The sequence below is a fragment of the Patella vulgata genome, chromosome 6, assembly GCF_932274485.2.
Source record: "Patella vulgata chromosome 6, xgPatVulg1.2, whole genome shotgun sequence".
Lineage (NCBI taxonomy): Eukaryota > Metazoa > Mollusca > Gastropoda > Patellidae > Patella > Patella vulgata.
The window spans coordinates 19038171-19063174 of record NC_065884.2 but is presented as its reverse complement, the minus strand read 5'-3'; the positions used below and the strand labels follow the sequence as shown (position 1 = coordinate 19063174).

Below are 25004 nucleotides of genomic sequence, written 5' to 3'. Positions count from 1 at the left end.
AATAACTCGGTAAAGATTAAATGGGCACAACTTTTGTTTTAGATGGTTATCTATCTTTTAAAGCCAAACAACCGGGTTCAAGTGATTAGTAACCCATGGAAACGTAATTCATTAAGAATTAGGCCTAATTGCAATTTTTCTGTTTGTAGATTTTGAAAATGAAATTGGATTAACGAATAACGTCCTATTTTTCTGCACCATCCATCGGGATTTTGGTCAGGGGCAGAGTTTTTGCGCTTGCACTAGGTGGATATTGATACATTGTATATTAAAATCATAAATAAAATATATAGAAGAATAGATGACCGGGCACCTGTTATTACGTCATAACTCCTGTACCCACGTTACTCGTACTGAGTTCGAAATGAGCAGAGCGGAGCGATTCTGGGCATGCGCGAGGATCAGTCACACTTCAAATGGAACAGTTTCCTCACATCTGTGGTTGCTACCTTCTTACGTATCTGGTTAATCGAGAACATATTATCCCCGCAAGAACTTTATTCCAGTTATATAATTATGGGGCAAAAAAATTTGATGTCTGTTACACAATGTTTCCACAACATGAAATGATATAGTTATAGTATTAGTAAAATCTTAGCGCAAGTTTCGTAATAAACTATACCGTTTTATCCAATCAAATTCTTGTCTAACATTTTGACCGGTATGGTCGAGCGCGGGAACCGAGGTAAACATGTCAACTGACATGGGAATCGTGGTGTTATAAGTTAGAAACAGTTTTAATAAGAGCGTTATGGCATCACAGGGAGATTATGCCGTCACCTCCCCGTCAGCAATCCTTCAAAAGCTTTGTTGTAAAATAACAGGACTGCCAGATGACGCCGTTTTACCTTATTATCAGCTGTCTCTGCGTATTATAAGCAGTAAATTTGCCCCAGCAATCGAAACTGATGAATTTCAAGTCAGTGAGAAAATAAAGAGACAATTGGCTAGGAAAGGGAGAGAAAAGGATGCTGCTATATTTTCTGAGCTGCATAGAAAACTTAAAGCTCAGGGTGTTTTACATAACAGATGGGCAGTGTTACATTTATTAATGACATTAAGTGATACTGGCATTAAAAGACAACCAGCCCCTTCATTCGACAGTTCCATATTTAACAAAGGTTTACCAGCGTATGCCACGTCCACTCCCTTTCACCCTACTATTAGAGCAAATAATCTTACTTTATCTGGTAGCACAATACTAAGTGGTGGTAGTAGTGGAATAAGCAGTATAAACAGTGGCCTTACCAATAGTACAACACCAGTTGCACAGAGCTTCATCCCAGGCAATGCTGTTGTATCTGTTCAAAATAATAGACATGAAGACAAAATCAACCAGAGACAAACTGTTGGAACAAAATCTCAAACTATCACAAATAAAAACTTTGAATCGGCAGTAGTTCCCAGAACACTGGGTACTGTTGTGTCAACTAAAACACCGGCTTCTCGTGATAAGGAGAATACATCGTTTGAAATTCCGGAAAATGAATTATTGAAAGATTTAATGTTTGCTTTCCAAGGGATAGAAGGACAATGGATCAAGTTCAATAGTGCTAAAGATGGTTACAGGATTGAATACCAAGCGGGAATACCCAAAGCAGTACGACAGCTTATTAGCAAACTAACTGAATGTGGTTGGCTGTATAACAAAATTAAAAGTTATATCACATCTTGGAGTTCTGACAAGGCTTTTGGCTTAGTGGGACAAAGTTTCTGTGCTGCCTTACATCAAGAATTAGCTGAATATTACAGATTTATTACTGTTATGGAAGCACAAGTACAGCATGAATTTGATCAAGGCATTGGGCATGTAAATGGTGGACTAACATTACGTCGTTTAGCTGTGTGGACTTTCGATCCTTTAGTAAGACTGAAGGTTTTAGCGGCTTTAGTTGATGTTTGTAAAGGAAAAAAAGGTGGTGCTTTAGCATCTGCTATTTATTCTTACATGCAACATGGAGATCCTTATGTGAGGTCACTAATAAGGCACACATTAACTATGGTTTTCCAACCCATTTATGCAACTCTAGTTCGCTGGATATATGACGGGGAATTAGAAGATACCTACCATGAGTTTTTTGTTGCATCCGATCCAACTGTTAATAATGATAAGTTGTGGAATGATAAATATAGTTTGCGTAAAACTATGATACCAACTTGTTTATCCATTGAACAAGCTCGACGTATTCTTTTAACAGGGAAATCCATCAACTTCTTGCGACAAGTCTGTGAAGACAGAACAGCTACGACCGGCAGAGAGGCAGCGATGGATTTAGATATATCGCAAGCAGAGACAATGTTTACCCAAGACGTTAATAGTGCTTTTCAACAAATGATTGACACAGTTTATAAAGAAACCAGCAGAAATCTTCTTGATGTTTTCCATTCAAAATATAAATTTCTGGACCATCTAAAAGCTATGAGAAGATATCTTCTCTTAGGACAAGGGGATTTTATCCGACATTTGATGGACTTGTTGGAAGAGGATCTTGCTAAACCTGCTAGTAATTTGTATCTTCATAATTTGACAGGAATATTAGAAATGGCCATTAGAGCCACAAATGCCCAATATGATGATTCTGACACATTAAAGAGACTGGATGTTCGTTTACTTGAGGTATCCCCAGGAGATACTGGATGGGATGTGTTTAGCCTTGATTATCATGTTGATGGTCCAATCAAAACAGTTTTTACTCCAGAGAGTATGATATTGTATTTGAGAGTATTTAACTTTTTATGGAGAGCAAAGCGCATGGAATATATATTGGCTATGATATGGAAAAATCAGATTTCATATGCTAAATCATTAAAATCAATTCCTGAATTAAATAAAATATTACATCAATGTCATATTCTAGGTGCCGAGATGGTGCATTTTATACAGCAAGTTCAATATTACATAAACTTTGAGGTTTTAGAATGTTCGTGGGATGAGCTGTTAACTAAGGTACATGGGGCTGAAGATTTAGATCACATCATTGCAGCCCATCAAGTATTTCAAGATACAGTTATATCTCGATGTTTGTTAGATGAAAAATCACGAGCCATTTTGACTCAATTACGAACAATTTTTGATTTGATTATTCAGTTTCAAACTGCTCAGCATCAGTTTTACGAGTCAGCTGAACTAGAAGTGGCATTCCGTGATAAATTTGAAAAAATGAAAGAAAAACATACGGAGGAGGGAGATTGGGCTGTTACAGAAGTTGAAGTGGTTGAAGAACAGAAAAGAAAGGAAGAATTTCTCAACACGGTTATTCCATCAACTTGGGCTCAATTAACTGTATTGTCTCAGTCTTATCAAGATATGGTGCAACAATTTCTTGTTATGTTAACATGCCATCCTGATGTAAACCTGCGTTTCTTAAGTTTCCGTCTAGATTTTAATGAAAATTACAAGGCCCGCGCTCCTGAACAATTTAATAGTCCTTTAATGTATCAGAGGACAAAAAAAGTAACAAAATAAACAAATCAATCTTATAACATGTCTTAATAATGCTGAACTGTTTTATATATGAAATGACTTTTCTCCAGCAATCAACTAGACATCTTAAAATTGTATAAACCATGGAAAGTGAACTAAATATGTTGTAATGAAATTATTTATTTAAAAATTTTATCAAACTTATTATGAGAAAAAAATATTCAAATCAAAAGATGGATGGCCATGTCAACAATTTGTAAAAAAAAAAAAAACCCCAAACAATCTGTGATTTTTAAGTTATGGTTGGTCTCAGTTTACCCTAGCATGTCAAGAGACATTGTTGATTGCATTTATTAATGGATAAACATCTTAAAACCTATGATTCGTTTCTTTTATGGGCCTGAACAGCTGGATATATTAACAATTGGTCCATCAATTCATCTCTATGTACCGGGTATTTGTTAGAGAACCAAGACCACTATACTAGTATCAGGTTTCAACAGTTACTGTTAAAGTTATTCCCCCTGTATTGTCAATTGGTATTCTACCATACCATGAATGCTCTAGCTACACAAGTTATCCGATCTGCTTGAAATTGTTAAAATTCCAGTGACACCCCACCCCCACCCCCAATAGAATAAAGAAAGAAATTCACTTGTTATCCTGGGAGTGTTTGGGATATGTGCCAGAAATAAACCTTCGCACAGCGATCTTTTAAAATGTTATCGTAAGAGGACCCCGAGATTCCCACTGGTCTATGAGTTCAATTAGACGTTCCGTTTATAATATGTTGTTCAGCTTATGATGATGGAGTGGGGGTCTTAATGGGTACCCCTTAGAGTTAGATCATATTTTCTGGTCTGATATTGAGTAAAGTGGCGTGGTTTCGTTTTACAGCTTGTACGTGACAAGGAGTAAGATCGCCCGTCCTCCCACTGCCAAAAAAAAAAAAAAAATCCCTACACGCAGGCGAAGGTTTGAAATAAAATCAAACCATAATTATGCTAGTCCTGATATGACCTAGTGTGTGTCGAGTGGACTGTAAACCCCCATTTCTCTATCTGTTCACCTTACGAGAGGAAAGACGCATGTCCGAAGGTTTCTTTAAAAAAAAACAACCCAAAAAACAAAAAAAAAAACCCACCCAGAATCAAAGAGGTCTTGTCAATTAAAGCCTGAATGTCATTTGATCTATTGAGCAAACTACAATATTGAGAAAGTTGAATCTCTGAAAGGATTATCAGTCTTAAAATAATTAATTCCTATCAATATTTATAAAGGCAGGGGCGTACATAATGATTTTGTTTGAGGGGGGGGGGTGTTTAGCGAAAATGCGACCGACTGATGCCCATACCCCTAGTACGAGTGACGCAATCAGGAACCGAGCACCACAGGTGCGAGTTTTGTAGGGGCCATGTGAAGTAGCGGATCTAGATAGGGGTGGGTGGGGGGGGGGCAAATCTAGGGCGCCACCTCAGCCACAATCCCACCCCACAATGAATGTCAGCAAAATACTGGCTATAACATTAAGCGTCCCGGTAGAACATAGATGGTATTGTATAATTATATAGTTGTTTGCCGATCGTTGTCTCGCTGGAAAGCAGTTTTATTTAAGTTGACATAAAGTTTATGTCATATATGATTGTGCCTATAACACTGAGCAACCTGAGAAAATTTTGAAAAATTGAGTCAATATCTTGGCATTTGAGGTCATTGCTGGGAGAAATTCTTGTGGACGAGGGGGCCAGAAATGTGAGTCAATTTGACAAAATCTCGAGATTGGCCCTGTCAATTCTGCCTGTTTTGCAAGAGTTGACAGAACTTTTGTATAGTCTGACGCCCCACGACCCATACACCAGTGCCAGTGGTACTACTAACATAACTAGGCAGTTCAGTATCACCGTGAATATGATAGTGCTGAGACAGTATAAGACAACAGAGGAGTGGAAGAATGATGTTATAATGGAATCGAGCGCCGCAGGCGCGAAAAAATTTGAGATGTGTAACCGAGCTTTTAATTTTTGGGACTGGGCCTGACAATTTTAGTCAATGTCATGGCAAATGGATCCAAATTCTCGTTAACGAGAGGATAAGAAATGGGACAGAATCTTGAGGCCTATCTGTCAATGTCGCCTGTTTTGTGAGAGTAGAACTAATAATTCTACAGTCTTTTGACCCACGACTCACTCACTAGTGGTACTACTAACTGGGCGATTCACTGTAACTGTGAATATGATAGTGATGAGATAGTAAAAGTCAGAGAAGGAGTTGAAGAATGATGGCATAATGGAATTGAGCGCCGATATGTAACTGGGCTTTTAATTTTGGGGACTGGGCCTGAGGGCACATTACCTCAATGGGGCGCTTACTTGGTCTCTGAAATGCCCTGGACTTTGTGGAGAGATTTTGCAGAATTCTGATGGTCAGAAAACACCCCATTAATTCATTTAGTCTGAGACCGACTGCGGTGAGCACTTTTTTTTTTGAGACCGACTATTTTTCTGCCATGGGTTGAAAAACATTTTTTTCAAACATGATAAGTCGACAAGGTTATTTTATACTAAAGTCTTGCGTGAGTAGAGTGACGTGTGCAGTGAGCATTTATTTTGATACCGACTGCTCATATCTTACGACCGACTGCACTGATTTTGCGACCGACTTTGAGATCTATTCTGGCATTATTTGTTTACCTCATTAATTCATTAAGACGGCGATGCATAATTTTGAGACCGACTGCAGTAACTGCACTTATTTTGAGACCGACTATTTTTCTCCCTGGGGGAAATTTTGTTCTTAGACCTACATACTCACAACAGAATAAGAGTGAAACACATTAAGTTGACAAGGTTATTTTATACTAAAGTTTTGCGTGAGTAGCGTGACGTGTGCAGTCAGCACTTATTTTGACACCGACTGTTTTATTTTGCGACCGACTGCACTGATTTTGCGACTGCTCTTATTTTGCGACCGACTGCACTGATTTTGCGACCGACTATTTTTTTCTCCTGGGGGGTGTACCGCCCCCCCCCCACATTTACGCCCCTGTATAAAGGTATGATGAAATAAAATTTGTCAACATGCGGAATCCTCTGCCATGATATAAACGGGATAATTCAAAAGCCAACGTCACCTACCTATAATCTTGGCCTCAATCTTTTGATGTGTCCCATTTAAACCCGATCGATTCCAAGCCTGGAGACTATTTTGTTCTTTGAATTAAATTTTAAATAACTAACTTTAAGCGTGGATTAAGCTGTTGAAAATTTGATATTTCACAGACATAAGCTAGAATTTTAATACCATGACAAAAATACTTTGTTAATAGATTAGCCATTTGCCTCCGGGCGGTAGTAAGTATTAGTTTCACGAAACCAACCGGTAACCAATTAAATACGTTCTCTGAATTTAGTTAGAACTAGAAGGGGCCGTGGTGCTTTTTAAGCAGCCCCACCCCCATTAATCAGGTTAATGGACTGACACAAAGACACAAATTCCTATTATATGAAATAGGTTGCCAGACAACGATGCATGCGACAACGAGAAGGTAAGTAGTTCGGACAGTCTCTATTTAATCACAATTCAATAATAGTTCTGAATCTCCGCAAGTTTTTCCAAGAAATCTTAAAAAATTGAAAATGTAATGGGAAAAATAAATGCCAAAAACCACATTATAGCGGAGCGAAACACTGCAAGTAGGACGTACAATAACCACAGGGGTCAAATAACTGGTACAGGACTTCGGCCACTCAACACAAGCTATGTTATTTTAGGACTAACATATGACAATATATCTTATTTCTTTAATTTACTTGTGGCAGCGGGGGAAAAAAACATACAAAAATACGATGTTAGGCAGACATCTCTATACTGGTTATCACAAGCCTGGGATCGAAAATATGACATTTGACCATACAGTATGTAACAGCGATCTAAATGAAGGAACCTTAATTTATTTTTTTTTTTTTGTATATAATTATAGACTCCATTCCATTTTCAATAATAGTCAGTTGTTTATGCAGTTTCCTTTGTCAGTAGTTCAGGACCAGCTTTGGCTTTCCACTCTGTAAATCCACCCTGAAATAAATAATAAAATGGGGGTCAATCAACGCCCTACTTTTTCGTACCGACTGGTCTAGTGAAGACGGAAATACGCCTTGCAATGTGCTACGGGGAAAATTTTGACCAGATATCATCACTATGGCATTTTCTTATTTCGAATTCCAACTGTCAAGGGTTCTTATACGTGCACGCCAATGTGTACACGGGAAATCAGTTTTCCGTCGTATCTGAACATGTTAAATAAAGCAAAACAAATCCATTTATCTTACCATAATTATATAGCATTGTCGTTGGCGCAATCAATAATTTAGTACGGAGAGTTTGGGATATAAAAGTATCCTATATCATATCAAAAGTGACTTAAGGGGATAGCGAGTATAAAATGTTCACTCGTAACTTTTGCGCTAAAGAGGAGTTATCCATACCATAGACATTAGACAAGCGACATTTTCTTTCCCCCCAAAATTTGTGTAATTGTGTGCAATTCTTACATCTTTTGGGCATTTTCATCCAGATAGGTTACGCTCATATGAAAAAGCTATTTAAAGTTATATTTACATGGAACACAGAAACGTCTTCCGACCCACACAGCCTAGCAGCAAAAGCAACTGAGCAGGATGACATTCCACTATTACAGTGGGTTACCAATGGTCGGCTCAAATCTACTCCTGCGTTAGCAAAAACTGAAATGAACGATCGCTATAATTTTAATATAATCTAGAGAAAGCTTCAAGATGAATAGCTAGATTAGTGATGATGTCGATCATGCCGATCCATAAAAATAAATTGATTCAAAAATGGATAATGATGTTAACATTCGCCATCATGCTTATAATATAATATATTGAATAAAGTAAAGAAAATGGGGACTATATGGCGATCCATGCAAGTTAAAGTGTGGGGGGGGTCACGTGTAATGAAGCGCTATATAAATCGAACAATAATAATAATAATAATATTCTAAATTTATTTATACTCTCTATACGACATTAGGACAAGCATAAAACGCATATTCCAAATACGCCGGAGAATGTTGCTGAAAATAGATTGGATTGGAAATATCTTGTTTTATAATTCACCTTTTTTAATTTTATCTGGAGACAATAACGTCTGATTGGCTGTGTCCATTAATTGACCATAATTAAGATTAAAAGCACCAGGAATATGACCAGGTGAATCTGAAAATAAAATAAATAGCCTCAAATTTTTTTTATTATATTACTAATAAATAATTCAGACTGAAGTTAAACTTGCGAACTGCCTATTTTGTCTCTGGGAAGATGTTAATTGAAATTTGGGAGCGCGGTGGCTCGCTAACCTGGAGGTCCCGTATACGATCCTGGTGTTGGGCGGGAAAGTTCATCGTGATTTTACGGCGTGCCCCCCCCACCCTTGTCAGTGGGGCGGAAAGAAGGATCTAGCAAGGGATAAGGTATAGTCTTTCGGATGGGACGTAAAACCAAGGTCCTGTGTGCACATTATAGCTTGTGCGTTAAAGGGAATGTGACAGTTTGAATTGGAAATAAGAGCCGTTGTGCCGCTTTCCCCCATAGCACGATGTATAATTCTGAAATTTCATCGACTAGACTTTAAATATAAATGATGTATCTTAAACCTTCATTTAAGTAGGTTCTCAATGTGTTGGGAAGAGAGGATTGTTGTCCCGAGATGCTTTATCGTTAGAGACACAACAAACCTTGTCCGAGATATGCTCCTGAAGGCCTTGTATCACAAACTTGAAACTCTCCTTGTTCTACATTCTTTACCACTTCTTCAAATTTTTTGTAGTGTGTGGGTGTCCATTTAGCAGTGAACGAACCAGGCTGGAATAAATACAGGTATGTAGTAGTTTTCGACCCACTTCTGAAGACAAAATAAATGTTTGAACCAGAAAAGCCAACTAATAGTCTGAATAGAAGTTTGCGGCGACGCCATTGTACGTCAATTGAAATTCGCCTTCTCCGGATTCCACAGAGTATAAAATAGCAGTTATCGGGTTTTGTCTAATAATAAGTTTTGTGTTAGTGAGAAAAGTCTACATACCGATATTTCAACAACATCACTGCTAACAGGATAACCAAGAGATTTCCATTTCGGAAGCCCGCCATTTAGAACAGAAACATTGGAATGACCATAAACCTTTAATATATAATTAAAATGTTAATATCAAGTTTCTATGTTAAACTATAGTGAAATAGTTTTGATAAAAGTCATCGTTAAATATGCATGCTCTAGCATAACATGAGGAATGTGAAGTCTTGAATTGATTCATCAAATTGCCAAGCCAATGTTATTTCTATATACAATTCAAAGAAAGAATATAGTACCATGAATGTCCACCAAGCTCTACAAGAAGTAAAGAAGCCATAATTATCAGATTCACTATAAAGAATGACCCGGGAGTTGTCATTTATTCCTGCTTGTCGAACATTTCTCTCAAAAACGTCAGATCTTGGAATGTTTCTTGGATATAGATCTGTATTTTCGGATTCCTCCAGGATATTAACAAAAACTGCTCCGGGAATGTGACACCTAATAAATAAATTTAAATTTTTTAAACTAAGTTACCAAAACACTAATATCTTACGATAAAAAATGTCATTCTCGGAAAGAATGTCATTCGCATCCATCATCCCGAGTGCTCTTTGGAAAAATCAAAACGAAGTTTCGGAAATGGCAGCAGTCAAAAAAGAACTAGTTTGGGCTTTTGTCTTCCTGAAAAATGCATACTGTTTCGTTCTTCATATGCTATTTTATGGTGGTTTTTTTTTAAGTCACGTACCTCCAATCATCAAAATGATAACACAATTGGCATTGTTTTATGTGTCTATAAGATACATAAATTGAAATCAATAGAAAGCAATGTAAACACTAAAGGAGCTAAATCTCTATTTTTTGGCAACTAGAAATAGACACAAATGGGTCGCAACGCATTTAATAATGTAATCTGAATGTCTGTAAACTGATTTACATTCAGTCGTTTCTAATTTTACTGTAATGTTCGGCGAAATACGCTAAGAGTCCAAATTGAAAGGCAGTCGACTTTGGTGTCTGGTTATTCCAGTCTACACAGGTAGTATACTCTTGTATATGTTTAGCCCCTTCATCGAGTCGCTTCATTACAAATGGGACCCGAAAGCATTCTGACACGCGATTCGTGTGCCAATTTAAATATTTCGTTTTGTCTTAAATATTGAATATCAGAAGCCCATCTCTTCACGGTAAGACAACAGCATAAATGTTGATTTTAATTGACCAATAAGTTTGAATAAGTCGTGATAGCAATGTCGAAGACTGTGGATGATACTGAGGTAGCGACTCCCCCCCCCCCCATTTAAATGACCGTATAACTTAAAGCTCTATATTTACCCTTCGCCGAGCATATTGGGCCTTTAACTTACTTCAAGTAGTCATCATAGCAATTCTTTTTACTGGACCATGAGACATCCACTATCACTGTGTCTTTAGGTAAACCAGCATTTATCTCCTTATACAAATCTTCACAGTTTATCAAACTTTTAGCCATTTCTTCTTAAAATGTATTTGTTCAAACACTATAAAGACACCAAACTCTTCTTTACGTTCAATCTAGGTTATTCCTGAGTTCTAAAGGTGTGGAGTTTATAATACACACTGGGTCGTAAATCTAAATTTCTGAAGATAAACTTTGATCACTGTTGAAACTATAATGATTCAGTGTGACTTACTTGGATTATAACGTTTAAAGGAGACAGTTAAACGTTTGCAGTGGAACAGATATTGTTGATTTTTTTGTTTATTTAGATGCAATTGGCTCTGCTTAAATTATACTCTTAAAAAAAAGTAGGGGTTATTCAGAAACAATACAAAACTGCGGAAATGCCTTTTCAAATGAATAAAATATTGTTTAAACTAACATTGTGTGTTTGTTGGTACCGGTTCCACAGTCTGCTGATCACAGCCTGTGGCACATTAAGCATGTTGGCTACTGCTCGTTGTGTAGAACCCATTTGAAGCATGCCAGTAGCACGTAGACGTTCATCATGTTGAAGACGTTTCATTGCAAATTAAACGTAACACACTAAAGCAAAGATACGCTAAACAGTAAATCTTATGCAAGAACCGTTAGGAAAGCAAACATGGATAGGATAAACCAGCACGCGGCAGTTTTCATCAACCCTTCCTTGAGGTGTCAAATTTGACAATCAACCCCTCCCACGTGTATGGCGCTATTGCGTGTCGCATGTGCAGCTCAGTAGTTCTTTTAGGACGATAAGTTCTTCATCTCTGAACATACTCTCATAGCATGTCAAGTGTCCATGACTATTTATCATATTTGCATTTCAATATCCCCTACTTTTTTTTGAAGAGTATATAATGGATTGTAACTAGTTGACTATAAAATGGTATATTTGTAAACAAAGGCAGTCCAAAATTAAGCTACATAATATGAAAGTGTAACCTGGAGTTGAGCTTGATTTTGAGCCAGGCGCGAGCAAGACGTAATACGCGTATGTGGGCGTCTTACTCTTCTGCTCCATTCAGGATAATGAATATGATTTAGAATTCCAGTTGTCATGGGTAAGGTTATTTTAAGAACACGCCAATGTGACCTAGGGTTTTCTCCCCATCCCAACGACTAGATGCTGTTCCTTGCCAGGCTCTCTGTCCTACATTACAGTGAAACTGGATATTTATAATAGTGTTTTACAATTTTATCAATAGTTAAAAAAAATTAAAAACTGCCTAAATATCATTGTGCATTGTGATGTTATCTTTTATTTATAACGTGTTCAATGGGGAAAAAAACAACAAACAAACAAAACAAACAAACAAAACAAACGGAGCCACAGTGGCTCCCAGTTTCGATCCCGTGGGTGTACCGCAGAGCAGAAGACATGCAGGAGAGTTTCTAGTTGTTCGGATGTATAAATGTACGTTGCCATGCACGTAAAATAAACCCTAAAAGTTGGAATCTAACGAATATAGGCCGTTGTCTGTGCAAAATTTCTCTCCAAGCATACAGCAATACAGCATGTCTTCACTAACCCGGTTTGGACTGAACCGAGGCGGCAGTATATATACAGCCCCGTTTCGTTGGATAAATCTTTTTGTTAAGGCCAGCTCAATTTTCGTCAAGGAGCTGAGATTTAAATAAGGTTTGGGCACGTGTTTGTTGGCGAATTGTAGATTGGGGTTAGGGTAAACATTAGGGTTACGCCCAGGGTTAGGGTTAACGTTAGGATTAGCGCTAGCCCTGTTTACATCTCGTGACCTTTGACCAAACTTGGAAGTTGTTCTTATTAAATAGATCTAACCCGTTTGGTTTCAATAAAACAAAACTTGACTCGACTTCGAGACCGTGTGATCTTGTACAGTTCGCATTCACCCATCACAGACCTGTAGGAGAATTCATAGACCCGCCCATGACCTTATACGTGTCTATATATCACTTATTTTGACATGATAAACTAGATAAAGGACACATACTTGTATGCTACATGATGATGGCCCACTTTTCATTGGACGTCTACACACCACGAGTGACAACAAAGCTCACCTGTCGATCGATCTGCGTCTGAGAAAAGTCTTACCTGTATTGAAGTAGTAATAATAAACTATCGACACCGGTCTTTCTCGTATTAGTCTCAAAAATAATCGCTGTGACGTATTATCCGAGATACATGAGACAGCTTAATGTGCCTCGGGATCAGTGTAGTGAGACCAGGGGCGATTAAATCGTGCAGAACTGTTTCGGGGTCCAGTAAAATAGAAGATTTATTTCCTTACCTTAGTCCACTTCAGAACACTTCAAGAATTTATGGCAATCACTGCCAGGTTTTCTTTGCCCAGAAATCTATAAGTCTTTAATTGTGTTATGTCTATATACCGCTACAAATATCATACAACGGGATCCATATGTAAAATGTACCTCTATAAAACAAATTATTAAAGCCTGACAAGTCAAGCCGACCGTGGGAGTGTTTTGCTTGAGAGGGGTGTACTAGTTCGCGGGTGCACTAATCCACGGGTTCATTAGTCCACGGGTGCACTAGTCCGCCGCTACAGAAAATTCTATAAACATGGGTATAAAAAACCCTAGCAGGTATGGCTCAGAGCAACAGGGGGGGGGGGGGTGTTCTCAGGGGTGCTGTAAAATTGACGGACAATGTATATCTATTGTTTTTATGTTCGACAATTTTTTAACGGGGCGGGGGGGGGGGGCACCTCTTAGTTACGGGCCTGAGGTATGCTGGCTGATTAGGATGTCGTGATGTCGTGGTATCGCCCTTCACAAGGCGACAACCCGACACCACATTTTAATCGGACAATACATTTTCACCCGACAGCACTTCATTAAAAATGTCGCAATGTGGCGTAAAAATGACGCACTGTCGGTTTAAAATGTCCATCTTCCTCCCAATATACAGTATGGTTATGTACACTGATTAAAAATGTAATGTCGCGTAAAAAATATCGTATATTGTCAGGTTAAAATGGCCATCTTTCGCGTTGGGGGAGGGGGGGCTGTTGACCTCTAACTTTCGGAAAAAAGGACTTTGGGGCAGACGGATGAAGCAAAAAGAATATTTCTCTTTCTAGGTGACCCAAAAGCTGCCTGAATTCCGATGGCTGAACGCTTCGCGGTTTGACATATCGCTGGCAACCGGCACCACCGACACTGATAACTAAATGGATTTTTTTTTTTAGGGAATCTCATTTCTACCCCCCCCCCCCCAACACACACCTTCTTAAAATTCATTGGGCTCGTACGCCTAGGTCTTTTGACAACTGGAATATGACGAAAATAAGGCGTTGAGCTTGGTGGGCAGATCTCTCAAAGGGAGGATCAGAAACGTTAACGCTTTTGTTTAGGGGTACTAATCAATCGATTCTCAGGTGTCGATCGTTACAAAATAACTCCAATCAATCGGACACTAGAAATTTCTTTCCCAAAATTTTAATGGAACAAATTATATGCCCACTCTAGCCTAGCTGGCGCTAGACACTATATGAAACAAATAATGATCGATGCCCAATAAATTTAACGAAATTTCTATTCCCGAAAAATTTATGAAACAAAATAATGCCCTAAAACTGTCGCACAAAGCAGAGCGGCTCCAGACTATATAGACTGTACAGGGACTTTTTGCAGAGGGGGCTTTGCCCCCCCCCCTGCGCCCCCCCCCCGCCTATAGTTACGGGCCTGATAGAAGGCAGGGCGGTTTTTACTCCCAAAAATAAAATATTATGGAGAAAAAAGGATTTAAATTTGACTTTGAATGATAATAAACTATAACACAAAAATGGAAGAACTAATTCATTTTGGCGACGTTTCGAAGGGTAGCCTATTCCCTTACTAAATAAATGCCTCTCATGACACAGAAGGACTTTGATACCTAATAAAACCATCTGCAAAGTACAAGTTGTTGACCCAATGTACGTTGAACCCTTTTATAGTCCAGGTCATCAAGACTTTATTGGTAACATACAAACTGTGAGACTAACAAAGTATCTGACGTCTTGGTGTCCTTGACTACTCATCCAACCGGTCAGAATGGACTATGCACCGATGGTTGGATAATGTTAGAAGAGGTTACAAAGGATAACGCCGGTTACATATAAATTTAGATGACTGCAGGTTGATTAAACGACACAGGGTTATGAATTAGGTGGGAGATATATACTGTAGGTTTGCAATTGCATTACCATTTAGGTATGATTGAATTACATTCGTTTCATTTCTTTAAAGGAACTAAATCTCTTTGGCAACTAGAAATGGACACAGAGAGAGAGACTCAGAGAGAGAAATGGGGTTTAACGTCCACTCAACACAAACTAGGTCATCTCTAGAAAGACCAATTTTTACTCTGGTACATTATTGTCTACCTTCTCTTCTTTTCTTGTGGACAGTACGTTTGTGACCAGAATCAGACCCCTATATTCCTATATATAACTTATTATAACCACAAGTTGATGATAATTTCTGGTAACTTTTATTTAACTGAAAAGGATACTTATAGCTCAAAAAGCTGAATGAACAGCCCTGTTCAAATAATTAAAATAAATTGAGGTAATGTTCAAGTTTATATATAATTTGTTTTTCGTTTTTCAGTAAATGAAGTCTTCTAGTAGCAGAATAATGATGGATTTTCCAGACATTTTCAATCCAGTTTATATTTTATCCGGTAGTATTGTCCTTAGTACCATGATTTTGTGGTACTGTCGACGACGTCGCAATTCTCAGAAATTATACACAGCAGGATTTTTTTATAACCCGAATCAGCTGAATAGTTATGTATATGAAAATTGCAAGTCTCTATCTACACAATGTAAGCCAACGTTTTTGTTCTCAAATGGTCATATACAAAGTATACTGGCTTCGTATCTTTCTCCCGTCAAGCTGACCTCACGACGAGAATATATAGATTTAACCGATGGTGGCCACATTGCTCTTGACTGGATTGAAGAAACACCTAATTTATCTGAAGACGCTCCGATAATAATTGTTCTTCCAACTTTAACAGGAGATTTAGATAGTTGTAGTCGATTCTGTCACCAGGCACATCTTCGGGGATATCGATCTGTCGTTTTCAATAAGAGAGGACACGGTAATACCGAATTAAAAGTTCCAAAATTACAAGGATTTGGTGAAACATTGGATTTACGACAAGCAATAGAACATATCCACAAGGAATTCCCCCAGGCACGTTTAGCCATTATTGGATCAAGTGCAGGATCAGGATTAATGTCATCATATCTTGGAGAGTATTCTAGTTCGGCCATTGTGGAAACTGGTGTAGCTATATCCCCTGGTTACGATATGGTTAGTTTATTTGGATACCAGTTGCCCAGATTATATGAATTTATTTTGTTGTTCAATTTGAAGAAAATACTGAAACAGCACCAAGATAAACTAGGACATATTGTTAATTACTCATCTGCTTTAAGTTCATGGTCTTTCTCTGAATATGATTACCATGTGTATAGTAAATTTGGAGGTCAGAGTTCTGCTTTACAATACTGGAAAGAAAATAATCCTATGAGAGACGCTGGGAAGATTACTGTTCCTGTGTTACTTATAAGTAGTCTAGATGATCCAGTCTGTGTTAAAGAAAATATTCCATTTGATAAACTACCGGAAAATGAAACTTTTATGTTGGTAACTACAGACAAGGGAGGTCACTGTGGATTTTTAGAAGGTTGGAGTTTAACATCTTGGTCTGACAGATTAGCATTAGACTACATTGATACCATTTTAAAATATAAATCAGAGAACAAAGCAGAATAATGCTGAACACTAATCAGGACATTACATCATTGTTAATCTGATACCATTGACTTATGAAGCTGGGCATTTTAGAGATTATTACTTTTAATTGATGTTTAGTATGCATAGAAGAAAGTGTTCAGAAATTAGACAGTGTGTAACAAGGTGTAAATGATGCAATTTCTAGTGTAAAAGTGTGACTACATGTATTTTAATACCCATCACTATTGAATACACAAACCTAACCAATAGTGGTGTATATCAATCCATAGTCACGGTTTTAACACCTTACAGACATAACACCTACTTACTGACTACTGCCTGATTGCTAACAATTTGAACTAATAAACATTATATATATTAAACAAGGACTTTGATCCATTTGTGACAAATATTGTCACTACTAAAAGTTATTTATTCATAAGTCAACGATATCAACTTTACATTACATGTATATCTTCACTGTTAAAATATTAAAGGGTAATTGTTGGGGTTTTAAGATATTTAAATCCTACAATGCATGGGCCATTGTGAACAATGTTAGCAAATGTATTTTTGTATGCTATATTCAGCACAATTAAGTGTTTTTATAGTGAAATCATGTGTTAATGAAATATTGCATTTAATTATGAAAACAGTTTAAAATTTTGTTTTTCATCAACTGGACCGGTAAATTTATTGATAATTTATTTTATTTATTGTTTTAATATTTCATTTACATTTTCATTTGTTCATTATATTATTTAATAAAATTGTGATAATCATGTGACATCATGTGTCAAGAAAATTTCTTGTGTTTTGTAGGGCATAGATTACAGGGTGAAGCACTTTGAGCAATGACAGGAAAAGTTTTCCTTGTGCTTTAGATTTAACAAGTGGTTGTCATGCAAGATATGCTCACATTTTGCAAGAGATGGTCAGAGAACAAGCTAAAAAGTAAACAAGCTAAAATTGCGACCTCCAGAAGGTCCACAATCTTGGTATTACATACTTTTACACTATTTGCGAACAGGGAGTGGCCTTTTTGTCAGGCAGTTTAGGTTTCATTTTCACGAAATTTGAACTTGACTGTCATTAGGGTTTAACGGTGATATATTCAAACGTTTTTTTAAATCGGATAAAAATTATGATCTCTAGAGGGATCACAAGCTAAAAACATATTTTTGTACAATCTGGTGCCATAATCCATGAAGCTACGGTCCGATATGATACAATACATGCCAATATCAAAAGGGACTGAGATCTTAGGGAGATAAATCATTTCATTCCCTTTACAGATTCAAAGTGTTGAAATGCAATGAAATTTAACAAGGTAGACATTTGTCATTCAAGTTCTTACATCTATTAAAGTAGACCCTATAACAAATTCTTGGGGGCAAAGGTTAATACTGCCAAAAATAACTTATTAAATTAAAAAAAAGTTTAGTGTTTCAACATAGTTTCTTGCTTTGAGAAATTGGATTTATGGGGGTTTTTTTGTTTTTTTTTAACTAAAAACCTTTTCATAGTAGAGTTTATCACAAAATGCTTTTAGTTGAGAGTATCAAATGAAATGGGGTTCATGGTTCTACTTTTCTGCATCATCCTGGTTAATGTGCCATCAGTATCTATGGCGCCATGCAGTGTTTTGAGGGAAATTTCGCTTGGATAGCTGTGCTATAGCTTAATCTTATTCAAAATCCAACCGCAAAGGGTTCTTTTATGTGCACGCCAACTTGTATATGGGACCTCAATTTTTATATCATCTGAATAACAAGACTCAAACCTGGCACCCCCTGGTTAACAAGCCATTGAGCCACCATGTCTCCATTCAGAGTAAAGGGAAATGTTATATATAATACTGCAGCACACATCTCTACTTGTTATCATACAGTATACACAATTCAATTATTGTTTGTTAAATTTTTATTTATAAAGTAAAAATAATGCTATAAGTAAAGCAATATAATAAATAATATAGGACGGAATGTTAACAAAAATAACATTAATTTAACAATTCTATAACAACTCTTATTATAGGCAGTCTCCATACAACACTGCATACGCAAATTCTTTAAATTTTAAATGCTCAACAATATTAAATTTACAGTAATTCAAATTTATATATCATCTGGAACTTATCATGTTAACATCAGCAGTTTGCTCTTTTACAATAAATGCATAATACATTGAAATATACTTTTCTAATAGAATTCTGATTTCTAAATTGAGAGATTATCTACAAATATAATATGACCGATACACAATTCAGGTTCTCAACAACTGAAGTTAGCATTGCTTCAAATTATAAATGTCGGTGTTTTAGGGTATACTGGATTGAATGTGCCAGAATTGAATTCCCCCTATCCCTCAACAGGTGTCAATCAAGTAAAAATGAGAATATCTGGTGACAAGGCATGCAGAAACTGAATAATCACCATTGCTGTAACACTTCATTATGTCACGATTCTGCTCAAACTAACTCAGTTTTGGGGACTGGACTCAATTCTGTGTCACTAGATTGCAATTCTGGACGACAATCAAGCACCCCCTTAGTGAGCCACAAAATTTAATGTTTCAATGAAGATTATGTGAACTGTGGTAAACTCACATCCAGGTTCAAGTATGTTTTAAAAATAGGCTATTTGCAATTTTATATTCAGGTAATTGGTGTAAAAACTACAAATTACCTTACTATTTGATTTCAAAATAATTTCACCTTTTCTATAACAGTATAAGTTGTGTGAATTCTTTTGATTACACTATTTTCATATTTAAAAACCTTTTCAAATTGTTTTCACAAAAAAACCCATAGCATTTTACAATGTTTGACATTTAGTTTTGACATGGTTATTCTCAGTGGCAAAAGTGTTTGGCTCAAGTGTAAAAATGAAAAGAAAACAATGTCCTTCCTTCCGTAAAAAACATAGTCTATTATATATTAAGAAATATGTGAAATATAAGTCCCCATCTGAATGTAATATTCGAAAGCAAGGAAAATGAAGTAGTTTATAATTGTGTAATTTTCTCAGATTTAAGTCTTTGTCCCAAAATGGCCTGCTTTACAAAAGAAAGCAACAAATGTCTAATTTTACAGTAGAGAATATTAACCTAATGACCTATTTCTCTGGTTACAATAGTTGAATATAATACAATACTGACTATGTTGTTCTAAGAAGGAGCTTTCTTTTCACTTTTTACAAGGAAGATCAGTCGATTAGTACCTATGGCTATTTTAGGGTTGGGAACATTTCGGTCATTATCTATACAATAAACTCCCTGTGGTAAATCAACAAGCTGCCCTGTAGTCTGAAATAAAAAAAATAAGACGGTCTCATTTATTCTGGCCTGTTGAGGCTTTAAAATGTTTGGTTAGTTCATAAATATCAGTATATTAGAATTCAAATATTTAATATTCGGTTGTTATCTATAAGATATAACATTCAGTATTTATCTAGAATATATTTGACATTCAGTAATTATCTAGTATTCAGTAATTATCTATAAGATATTTGACTTTCAGCTAGAATATATTTGACATTCAGTTGCTTTCTTTAAGATATCTGACATTCAATAGTTATCTATAAGATATAACATTCAGTAAGTATCTAGAAGATAAAATATTCAGTAAGTATCTAGAAGATATGAAATTAAGTAATTATCTAGTATTCAGTAATTATCTAGAAGATATGACATTCAGTATTTATCTATACGACATTTGACTTTCAGTAGTTATCTAGAAGATATTTGTTTTCATTCTGATTCTAAATTTGACTTAATATTTCAATAAAGTACTTTAGCTGAAGTAAGAGGACAGCCCTTGGTAATTGCTACAATTTTAAGAAGCAATTGGCATCCACATCCTAATATCTATTTTACAACATCATTATAAATGAATTTCTTTACAGTAGAACTTAATGTTTGTTAACGGACAGAAATCTCTGTTCTTTCCAATAACTCAAAGGGGAGTAACTCTGCTATTATTGTGATAGATGACAACCACATGGACTGAAGCACTAAAGTTTTAAAAGAACCCGCTCAGAATTAGTATCTGGCAACATCTCAGGTTATGACAAGCATATAAATAATGAATAGTTTAAAAATAACTTACATTAAGTGTTCCTCTATCTATAACTCTAGCCATATTATGATCTGTTCCACCACATATTATACTATCTTTACCTAACCATTGGGCACAATATAACTACAAAATAGAGACAAAATGAAGTTTATAAACATATACTCAACACATTTAACTTATTTTGGGACTGTTTAGAAGTTGGTGGAAAGTGGAGAAAATCCAAAATGCTTAGACATACAATCCTACTGCTTGCCATATATACCTGTAACTGAAGAATTGAACTCGGGAACACACTGATTACAAATGATATTCAGATCAATCAGCCACCCACCTGTACACAAAGCTGTCTAAACTGAGTCCTTTAAAGCATCAACCAATCAAATTAGTTACCTCTGCTTACCCTAAGCAGAAAATGCTCATCTTCGAACTCCATCAAGGCATTCACCTAATAATCACCTGCACCAAGTTCGAACATTCTAGTTCAATTAGAAGCTGAGTTATTGTGTCCAAAAAAATGTGACGGACAGATCCATTTTAATAGTTCCTCTTTTCTTTGAAAGGCGGGGGGGGGGGGGGGGGCAATAAATTTAATTGTGCAAAGATTGCCCCACTACCAATCAAAATAACTGATCAAGTCAATTAAATTTAATATATTTTAATGTTGCAGTCATAGATGTTGTTTTACAAGTTAGTTTGAATTTATATTTTGAACAGGTATGGTTTAGAATTAACTTACTTGACTTGCGTTGAGAGTATCCTGAGGTACATCTTTAATCTTTACACCCATAGCAAAATCCCAGATCTATAATCATATAACATAAAACGATTAAAAGGAAACAAATTAATTAGACATTAATTAATTTATCCAGATCATAATCAACTCTTGATGTCAACGCTAGCCTGCGATATTTACCTTATTAGGATCCGATTTGCTGTTCGACTTCCATTCATGATTTAATCATGAAATGGATAATCGAGACTATGTTTTTTATTGTGAAGACTTTAATACTGATGACCGAGACTAGGCCGAAAATTCAATCGCTAAATTCTTGGTTCAGAGTGGATCAATTTGACTGAAATTTTCAGCAAATTCCCTTTACATTATCTAGTTTTTAACTATTATAGTGAGAACTGCGAGCTCTTTATCTAATCTCCCATAATGTATCTTAAAGTTAAAGAGCAGGATGTGTGTGTGTGTCTCTCTCTCTCTCTCGTATGGCAGGGGTATATATAATTCCATTGCACCAATAACTATTGAGGTAAAAAAGGTACAGAGTGAGGAAGAAAAGGTAAATGAAATTTTTTTCCCTTTGACTTTTTGAAATTGTTTCTTTCTTAATCCTTTCACTATTACACCAAATACTATATTCCTCACTTGGATTTGGGGTCGGGAGAGCAGGTAGTGTCGGCTGTGAATGAGGAAGGATATTTTTCTACTAAGAAAAGTGCAGGGATGTGGGGGAAAAACAGAAGTCATATTGAAGAAAAAAAGGTACATTGTAGAATAATATATACCCCTGTTGAATGGTAAACAAGAACTCTAGGACTGTATACAACTCTTACATATATTATTAATACTTCTTGTTGCTTTTAAGTTATCAATTTACAACTAAGGACCGTCCAAGTGGTTGATTCTGTTTTACTGACAGATGACAGGCATTTGTAGCGATTGCAAGATGTCGCAAGGAAAATATTCTCTTTGAAGTGGCTTGAATTGGCAAGTCACATCGAAAAGTAACATGTTCGAGAAATCACTCCTTCTCCCAGAGATATGATTTCTGTTCTCATGGTCCAGTCTATGACAAAATGACAGTATCAAATTTAAACAGTATCATGAAATAACTAGTTTTTCCATACACTTGAGGCTAGTCTAAAGAAATAATGAGAGAGAGAGAAATGGGGTTTAACGTTCACTCTACATAAACTAGGTCATTTCGGGACTAACATATGGTTTAATTTGACTTCCCTAGCTTTAAATTAGACAATAAAAGAAGGCAGTAAAATTTAACCTGTAGAACTCTGTGTTTCCTCCAGGAACCAGTTAATATATGATTATGTATAGGATCTATATCTAAAGCATCGCCACAAATATGAGGTCCATTTAATCTCCTGAAACACAAATGATTTATAGAATCAAAATTACAAAATGTGGCATTTAACAATAAGAGGATACTTGTCCAAATGTCATAAAAAAACCAGTAATTGATTCCCATAAAATTCATGTTCTGTTAAAATTGCAGTTGCAATTTCAGCTTTAGGACATCCCCGCACCTATCTTTAATTTTTTTGTTTACAATATAATATGTGTTATACACTGATCATGAGTGATTATGCTTTTAATAAATAAATTTGACTTTTAAATAGCATTTTAATGAAACTGTAAAGAATGAAGAACCTGAACCAATTTTTAGACTGATATTCTTTTTAGTGATTCAACTTGAACAATATTGTAGTTTGCAGGGGATTAAATATCCCTCAAATATCCATCAGTGGTTTTAACTGAAGCACAATTAGCTACAATAACTGGAATTATTGCCAGAGAGTTGATTACTTTATGTATGAATTTTTGAACTAATTGCACTGTTACTATTCGTAATTAATTATGCACATTGCATGACTAAACATAGATCTTATAGACAGATTCAGCAACATGATGGAATATTAATGATGGGAATCACTATGGGTTAAATTTAATCACTAAAGCTTTTACTCTGATTAAAATCAATCAATATTTTTTTTAAGACAGTGAAATTACTTTCCTGTGACTTACAATCTTTTGTATTTTTTTTTATTACTTTTGATCAACAACAAAGTATACGACTCATGACCTATTCCTAGCATTTAGTAATTTAAAGATACATTATATAAGAGCTAAATCTTCCTACTGCAGGTCTTTTTTCTGGCTTCAAATGGTATATAAACTATTATTTAGACATCTATAACATGGACAAGCCAATCAACTTTCACGGTCATTTGATTGGCTCCGATTTTAAGAAGATTAGAACACAGCCAACATAGAGATTAGCCTTGATCGTCAAAAAACATTGCTATGATAATAAACAATCTACATTACATTTTATCAAAACTTCAAGCACTAATAACTTTGCACAGAATAATGTAATTTGACTGAAATTTTCAATATATTAATTTTGAATTATCTATTTTTGAACTATTATAGCAAGAACATTTATCTCTTTATCTAAATCTTACATAATGTATCTTTAACTGTCTGATTGGTATTCTCTGTAACCAAGTGTTATTGAATGACACTGAGGTACCGATATAAAGCAGAACAAGAAATGAAATAAAATGGTGTTCTGTTTAACTTCTCACTTTTCTATTTCAACTACACTAACAAAGATGGGGATACGTTATGCAGTGTGCTATGTGTGAAATTTTGCCTGGAGAGAGGTATAACACTTACCTAATAGCATGTGTTTGACGATCATCCCAATACTAAAAGATAAAACATAAATACATTGTTAGTTTCCCCTTTATTTAGTTTAGTTTTCATTAATAGTAAGTGCAGGGGGACTGCACCACACAAAATTAACACAAAAACAAATACACGGACAAGACATCATACTCAGAAAAACACAGATAGACAAACAATTAAAAAAAAGTGAATGGATCCGGGGGCTAGCCGTAAGCGTCCACTGCGCTGTACAGTCCCGGGTCTGTAGTGACACAGACTTCACTCAAATTTGAAAAAAATAAGGAATGCAACCCAAAGAAACCATTGTGTAATGCCAGCATGAGTCATGATCTGCTATATGCCACAAGAAATACGAATGTAAGCATATGTAGTAAAATTCAACTATACAAGTAACCACATCGGTAAAATGTACAAAGGTCTTAATATAAATTAGTCAAGAAACGTTTCAGTATTCAATGGAATAGAGGTATATTGAATACATGATATAGGGTACATGTTCCATCCGTTACAAAAACAAAACTGAAAACAAAGAAGCGAATAGGAAATGTAGACTGTCCCGAAAGACAGCCGTCTGCTGACCGAGTGACGTTATTCTGGGAACGACGTCATAACTTAGAAGGTGATATAAAATCACAATAAAAAGGGCGATAATCCAGATAAAATAACGTTAAAAGCTTAATAAACCATAAGTTTTAGCGACCAATCGGAATTATTAAGTTAAGATTTAAGCTATAACTAACTGGTTGTTCTGTTAAGATTTAATCTGTAACTAACT

At 35.9% G+C, this 25004-nt stretch overlaps 4 protein-coding genes across 10 annotated transcripts in view; 2 read left to right on the top strand and 2 right to left on the bottom strand.

Annotated features, from left to right (window-relative positions):
* Positions 1–507: 507 nt before the first annotated feature.
* On the top strand, positions 508–3803 carry LOC126823773 (gamma-tubulin complex component 3 homolog). Its single transcript, XM_050552744.2, has one exon. It carries the CDS (start codon positions 752–754, stop codon positions 3464–3466), a length of 2715 nt encoding a protein of 904 aa, XP_050408701.1. The 5' UTR covers positions 508–751; the 3' UTR covers positions 3467–3803.
* Positions 3804–7354: 3551 nt separating this feature from the next.
* LOC126823774 (thiosulfate sulfurtransferase) lies at positions 7355–13409 on the bottom strand. Of its 4 annotated transcripts, none has more exons than XM_050552745.2 (8): positions 13253–13409; positions 10885–11037; positions 9811–10015; positions 9527–9622; positions 9180–9306; positions 8563–8661; positions 8042–8166; positions 7355–7498 (listed from the first exon to the last, which is right to left on the bottom strand). In XM_050552745.2, the coding sequence occupies exons 2-8, from the start codon at positions 11007–11009 to the stop codon at positions 7436–7438; spliced, it is 840 nt and encodes a 279-aa protein (XP_050408702.1). In that variant the 5' UTR covers positions 11010–11037; positions 13253–13409; the 3' UTR covers positions 7355–7435. The 4 variants fall into 4 exon arrangements, with proteins under 4 accessions (XP_050408702.1, XP_050408704.1, XP_050408703.1 ...); XM_050552747.2 differs by lacking the exon at positions 13253–13409 and adding an exon at positions 13057–13191; XM_050552746.1 differs by lacking the exon at positions 13253–13409 and adding an exon at positions 12953–13050.
* Positions 13410–15000: 1591 nt separating this feature from the next.
* On the top strand, positions 15001–17484 carry LOC126824472 (protein ABHD15). 3 transcript variants are annotated; one of them, XM_050553705.2, is made up of 2 exons: positions 15001–15151; positions 15579–17484. In XM_050553705.2, exon 2 carries the CDS (start codon positions 15582–15584, stop codon positions 16752–16754), a length of 1173 nt encoding a protein of 390 aa, XP_050409662.1. In that variant the 5' UTR covers positions 15001–15151; positions 15579–15581; the 3' UTR covers positions 16755–17484. The 3 variants fall into 3 exon arrangements, with proteins under 3 accessions (XP_050409662.1, XP_050409661.1, XP_050409663.1); XM_050553704.2 differs by having other exon boundaries at positions 15001–15179; XM_050553706.2 differs by lacking the exon at positions 15001–15151 and adding an exon at positions 15257–15336.
* A 1156-nt stretch (positions 17485–18640) lies between these two features.
* The window catches only part of LOC126824665 (protein ABHD15), a 69759-nt gene continuing 63395 nt past the window's right edge, over positions 18641–25004 (bottom strand). The window contains exons 6-10 of one of the 2 annotated variants that reach the window (XM_050553974.2): positions 24218–24249; positions 22803–22902; positions 21530–21595; positions 20824–20916; positions 18641–20021 (exon numbers count right to left, since the gene is read on the bottom strand). In XM_050553974.2, the coding sequence (XP_050409931.1) occupies positions 19884–20021; positions 20824–20916; positions 21530–21595; positions 22803–22902; positions 24218–24249 (429 nt within the window). In that variant the 3' untranslated portion in view covers positions 18641–19883. The remainder of the gene's footprint in view (positions 20022–20823; positions 20917–21529; positions 21596–22802; positions 22903–24217; positions 24250–25004) is intronic. The other variant, XM_050553973.2, reaches the window with a different exon arrangement.

Coding starts and splice junctions, on each gene's coding strand:
- LOC126823773 (XM_050552744.2), top strand. CDS start 752: ATGGCATCACAGGGAGATTATGCCGTCACCTCCCCGTCAGCAATCCTT.
- LOC126823774 (XM_050552745.2), bottom strand. CDS start 11,009: ATGGCTAAAAGTTTGATAAACTGTGAAGATTTGTATAAGGAGATAAAT. Junction 9,623..9,810: donor GAGCTTGGTGGACATTCATG/GTACTATATTCT, acceptor TATATATTAAAG/GTTTATGGTCATTCCAATGT. Junction 9,307..9,526: donor GTGATGTTGTTGAAATATCG/GTATGTAGACTT, acceptor TATTTATTCCAG/CCTGGTTCGTTCACTGCTAA.
- LOC126824472 (XM_050553705.2), top strand. CDS start 15,582: ATGAAGTCTTCTAGTAGCAGAATAATGATGGATTTTCCAGACATTTTC.